Below are 6000 nucleotides of genomic sequence, written 5' to 3' on the forward strand. Positions count from 1 at the left end.
TGTGTGCCTTACTTAGTATCTATTGGAAGTGTGATACTCTGTACATGTTCTAAGAATAGGATAGTTTTTGTACCAAATTATAATGAGAAGAAGTGTGTCTTTAAGTGTCAAGGCAAGTTTAAACATTCTCAGATTAGAGGATGATCCCTCCACGTCTTGCAGACCCAGAGGCATGAGTCTAGAATGAGAGGTGGGGGCCCTGTGGTCCGTGCTCTTCTCTTTCTGGCTGCCTTGCTCAGGATTCCTGTCAGGCCATCCTCAGCCACTCCCACATCACTGAGAGCTCAGGCAGCTGTGTCCTGGGCTGGTCTCTGGGGCATCACCGTGGGATTCCAGAAGCCCAGGAGCTGTGAGCCTCCTTACTGACAGCTGCTCTGTTGATCTAGAAGCAGATCCTTTCACAGCAGATGAAGCTGTGAAGTCATTTCACACCTATCAGCATGATTTACTGAGAGGTAGTGCTTATCTCCATTCTCTCTTAGTGCTTAGTAGGTTTTCTCCCCCTAAGGGTGGTGAAAATTTTGAAGAAAAGAAGCAAAGTCATTCCTGGAATACAAGTTTACATAACCTCTTAAAGTCGTAATGCTTTGGGGGATGGGGGGAGAACGGACATGGCCGTACCTTCCTCCTAGAGTGGTTGTGAGGCTTTAACGAGATCATCCACGGAAAACACGTAGCACACAGGGCCTGACACGTAGGAAATGCTTAGTACATGGTGACGGTCCTGAGTGATAGTTTGCTCTGTGCCTCCCTTGTTCCTGAACTTCTTCCACATCCTGGATGCAGGCATTTGTTTATATCACTGTTTTGGTGGCCGTTCCTGCCAGGACTTTCCTGAAAACAGAACAAGACTTCAGACCACTTTTTGAAGCTCCCTTCTGTCCCAGAGCCCTCAGGGATGGACGGCTGTGTGGACACCTTCATCATTCAAACACGTTTAAATAAGGGTCTCATCTAATTTAATGTTCAGTAATCTCATAAGGAAGCATTATCCTCGTTCACAAGTCAGAGCAGGAACTTGCCTAAGGTCACGTAGGCAAGTCCCTGCTGTGAGCTGGATCAGCCCACTGAGCTGGATTGATCCACTGAGGTTAGGACCACAGTGTTGACGCAGTAACGGGTGGAACAAAGCCAGACTGCTGGAGAAGCAAGTTAGACTTTCCCTCTCCCAAAAGCAGACTAAAACCTCAGCCCCTTAGGTGGCTATCAGCTTTATAATGAGCAGGGAAATGACATGATTTTTCATTTATAACATATCCCCAGCACCAGCACAAAGAGGGGGCGTCTCTGCTGGCCATATTCACTGCTGGATATGGGGGCGCAAGGCTGAGTGGAGCTAAATTATTCTGCATAGTAAAGGCAAAGAGGGACTGAGAAGCTCTCAAGTATGGAAAATCTGGAGACCACAAAGGCACAGGGAGGTTGTGAGCCTGGAGCTGGCACCAAGGGCCTGCGGAGGCACACGGCCACTTCTAATTAACGTTCAGTGAAATAGCTCCTCGGTGGCCGGTAGCATGGATTTTCTTCAGAGGCGTGAAGGAAGCACCACATCCTGCTTCACCGTTGACCAAACACAGAGGCTGCCCATGGGCGTTATTAACCTTACTGTTTTGATTTCTCAGGCAACCTCAGAACCTGTTCTGGATCCACAACAAATCCAAGCATTTGATCAGCTTTGCCATCTCTACCGAGGAGGTTCCAGGGTAATGTTTGTGTGGTTGTTTAATTTTTATTTCCCTATTTATAATTACTGTTTTGGTAATGCAGTGTCAAGTTCTCACTGCAGCCTCGTCCTTAGTGTGTGAAGTGCCCTGGCATCCCCATCATGGCCACATGGAGCCCTGACTCAGAACTTGGCAAAGGATGCAGAGGACGTGGAAAGATATCTGTCCTTTACCTGCCATGGGCTGTGTGGAAACAGAAGGGCATCTGTGTCCTGCCTCCAGAGAGAGCAGGCATAAGCCTGACCCCGCATCTGGGAGTCTTTGTTTATACTGATGACTGCCAAATCTGCCCTAAGGCCCAGACTGCTGGACATCTGCACTGGGTGAATTTGTTTTGGCCATGAAAGATAAATGTGAAGTTGTAATGGCTTAACCAAGATAGAATTGTAAACGTGGGCATCCCAGGGATCTCCCACGAACCTCTCTCCAGATTTCTTCTACTTTGTGGCTCTGCCATTTCTAACACATGGCTTATATTAGCATGATTCAACATCGATGCCTCAGCTCCAACCATCACATCTACATTCCTGCTAGCAAGGTGGAGGAAAAAGGAGGAAGATCATAAGCCCTCTATTTAAGGATAGTTCCTAGAAACTGTCTACACCACTTCCACTTACCTCCTTTATCCAGAACTTAGACACGTGACCACACCTAACTTGGTCTTGGTTCCAAGTTGGTCTTGATTCCAAAAGGCCAGGGGCTAAAGCTGCTGGAATCCTGTTACTGTAGAAGCATACAGATTCAGAGGGCTACTAGCAGTCATGCCGCAACATCAGCCTGGGGGCCCCGCAGGCACTTCAGAAGTGCACTTGTTAACTTTTCCAACCTGCTCTTCCTTGCCCGTGCCTGTCTCTGGGTGGCATCCTCGGTCATCAGGTCACCCAAAGCAGTCACCTGCTGGCACCCTGGGCTCATCCCTCCCACGCCACCCACTCAGAGACAGATCTCCCTCCTTTCTCCCGTTTCCTTCCAGCACACAGAGGTCACTGCAAGTCTTCTGTCCTTTCTCCAGGCTGCTGCTTGGGCACCATCTCCAAACCCAAAAGTCATGTCACCCCTTGCTTACAGCATTTTCCTGGCTCTCCATCACCTGAAGGTAGAGTCTAAACTCTACCGCCTCCTCCACACCCCAAGTCACACCTAAATTCTAGCAGGCCTGATTGTTCTGTGAGCTTTTCTCCAGCTTTCGCAGACTGCTTATGTGCTGTTTTAATGCCTGGGCTCCCTTTTCCCACTCCCCACACACCTGCTAGGTTGCTGGCAGCCCAGAGGAAAAATGGTGTTCCCCCTTTGAGAGCTGGCCTGGGCTTTTATTCCAGAGGTTTACTGAACTGGCATCACCTCCAGCCAGGCTCTGCCCCAGAAGTTGGGTTTCTGGGCTTTCTGCTTGTAAGGAAGTTCTGCTGCTTTTAACTGTTGAGCGACTATTTGGGACTCATCAGTTTCTAGACCCCTAAGTTTCACAAGTAGAACACAAAAATATCTTTTTTCTTGGAGAATAGAAAATATTTTTGTGATTGATCTTTCTACTTCAGTGTCTGAATGTGAAAGAACTTTGGGTTTACGGAGCATGTCGCCTGTCCTGTTACAGCATCACACGTAACAGTCCTTGCAGAGAACTCCACAGGCTGACGTGCAGCCAAGAGGGTTACAGAAGACAGGAAGTGGCACGAGGGACTCCTCTCTGTAACCTGCTCAGGTGGCAGTGGACGTCCCTGCAGGGAGCCACCTCCTGCAGGTCCTGGGCCAGCTAAGGAGCTTGCAGTTGGAGCTTTCAAGTCTGTGTTACAAATTGCATTGGACCATAGCCATGTGTTTGAACCAGGACCAGGCGCTGGATTATTTTAGATAAATTGGCAGTTTGAATCAAGGGGCCATCTGATGTCTCCCCAGTTACCACAGTCACTGGTAGTGAGTTTTCAACAGAAGTGGCAGACAGACACGTGTGAGCCTTTTGCCCCTATCGCCTGGGGGAGGAGGAACCCTTGCCAGAGGTCAGAGAGCAGCTAGAAGACAGGCTACCTGGCGGGGAAGGTGGGGAGAGAGCAGGTGATAGACCAGTCATCTCCAGAGAAGGCAGAACCACGGGCAGCTCGGCTGAGCAGAAAGTGTCACAGCGACCAGAGTTCAAGTCCCCTGCTGCCACTCACCGTTGGGTGACCCAGGGCAAGTTATTTAACTTCTCAGGGCTCTGCGATTTTTACCCAGAGGGTGGTTGTGGAGGATTAGACATAATTCATGTAAAGGACCTAGTACATGGTGCCTGGTGCCTAAAAGGCACTCAGGGCAGATACCTGGGGCTGTTAGAAGTCCCACAGACTCCGGGCCTGCAGCTGGACACCAGGAGGCTCGCCCTGCCCTGTGTGACAGCTCAGTCCTCACAGCTGCCCTCTCTCCAGGTGAAGGAGCTTGGGTGTGGCATTCAGCTCTTCTCTGACCATCAAGGGCGTTTTGAGGGCTAGGCCATCAGCTCTGTACTTTTGCCAAAAGCCTCGTTGAGATCGAGGGAATGGCCCCACTGAGGGCCCAAGCCTGGTTTCCCAGTGGGCTGGATTACCACTCGCCCTCCTCCACAGGAGTCCCAGAACCGAGCCTGTAACAGAGTGAGGGAGGCGCTGCTATCGCTGGTGGACACAGGGGAGCAGGGAGGGCACTTACAGGAGAAGGTGGCATCTGTGAGTTTCCCTGGAGCCCCTGAGTTTGAAGTGGCAGCTGGGCGTCCATTTGGAGCTGTCCAGGTTACCAAGGAGAGGGGTCAGAGCCAGTGATCATCATTAACCCCGGGGAGAACTCCCCAAGAGGGAGAGCGTGGAGTGAGCTGAGCAGAAAGTGGAGAATGGTGGCTCAGGGTGTGTCCACAGGGAGAGAATGGAGGCGACAGGGTCACACACCTGCTGGAGAGGGGACACTCAGAGTGAGGGGGTTTAGGATCAGACAACTTCCCCTTGTCAGAAAGGGTCACAGTTTGATGTGGCTGCGGGACTTACCCAGTCCAGCCTCCTCATCATTAAAGGAGGAAATTTAGGCCCTACCAGAGGACATGAACTTGTGCAAAGTCACTGTTGCTTGTTAGCGAGATGCAGATCTGGGTCTTACCCTCCAGCCTTGGTTGACCTGTGTCCCTTCCTTTGCAGCTGGCTCTCCTTACGGAACTCTCCCAGAATCGCAGCAGTGAGAGCTACAGGCCGTTCGGCAGCTCCCAGAGTGGCCCTGCCTTCAACAGCATCTTCCAGAAGGAGAACTTCCAGCTGCAGCTCATTCCGCCGCCTGTGACCGAGGACTGAAGACTCTCGGCCCTGGTGCCCCGAGATGATCCCAGCAGGTGGGAAGGGTACCCCCGCTGCCCCCAGGCTCCTGAGTGAGGCCCGAGGGCGGCTCCACGCACGCCCGCCCGCCCGCCCCAGGAGACTCCAGCTCTTCCTGATGTTGCCGCTACATCAGCACCAGACAGGCTGATTTTGTTTTGCTTATTGAGCAAATGAATGCCACATACCTCCATTCAGTTATTTAAGAAAATGCATTTTGCCTGTTGGGACTTTCTGCTGTTTCCCCCAAGCGTGGGGAAGAGGCGGAGCTCCCGCAGATGGCATTTCAAGTCCGCCACAGCCCATCTCCTCCAGCTGCTGGACACCACAGAGGCCCATCACCTCCTGCTGCCGTCGCAACAGGGAGCAGCACAGTTGGGAAGCGGGGTTGCCAGGCGGCAGCTCAGTGGAAACCTGCGTTGGTGGGGGGGGGGGGAGGGTCTGCCGGGGCGGGGCACCTCCCTTTCCGTGTGTTTGTGCTGAAACCCGTTTGAGTGTAAGATCTGCCATTTCTAACAATAAATGCCTCCCATTTAAGCCGTGCAGGCCTGCTGGCTGTCTCACTCTCCATCTGTCAAGTCTTTGTTGCCACAGTTCAGTTCTGTTAGCTCAAAGACAAGGACCCTGATTGGGGCCGCCCTGCCTTTATTCCATAAGCAGCTGCATCGCAGGCTCCAAGCAGAGCACTAGCCACCTGGGGCCCCCTTTGACAGGGACCAGGCTGCCAGAGCAGGATCCTTACATCACTTGGCCTGGGGACTTTGTACGTCATTGTACCAACCACCGCAGGAGCTCACATCACACGCTCAGATGATGTGTCCGCCTCTCAGGCTCAGGTGCTCCCTGTGCGGTTCCGACCGGGCTTCCAGGGACCGGCTGTGAGGACCCCTGTCAGGCACGCAGGGCAAACCCACCTGTCCAGCTTCGGGCCCAAAGCCCGCAGTGCTCCTACCAGCCCGGAAACCAGCCAG

The 6000-nt window shown here is 52.3% G+C and overlaps 1 protein-coding gene across 3 annotated transcripts in view; it reads left to right on the forward strand.

Moving 5' to 3' along the window:
- Positions 1-5585, forward strand: part of VPS8 (VPS8 subunit of CORVET complex) — a 280030-nt gene extending 274445 nt beyond the window's left edge. For all 3 annotated transcript variants that reach the window (XM_057737662.1, XM_057737661.1, XM_057737663.1), the window contains 2 exons: positions 1623-1703; positions 4859-5585. In XM_057737662.1, coding sequence (XP_057593645.1) covers positions 1623-1703; positions 4859-5008 — 231 coding nt within the window. In that variant the 3' untranslated portion in view covers positions 5009-5585. The remainder of the gene's footprint in view (positions 1-1622; positions 1704-4858) is intronic.
- The last annotated feature ends 415 nt before the right edge of the window (positions 5586-6000 follow it).

The sequence above is a fragment of the Hippopotamus amphibius genome, chromosome 6 (assembly GCF_030028045.1).
Source record: "Hippopotamus amphibius kiboko isolate mHipAmp2 chromosome 6, mHipAmp2.hap2, whole genome shotgun sequence".
In the NCBI taxonomy this organism is placed as follows: domain Eukaryota; kingdom Metazoa; phylum Chordata; class Mammalia; order Artiodactyla; family Hippopotamidae; genus Hippopotamus; species Hippopotamus amphibius.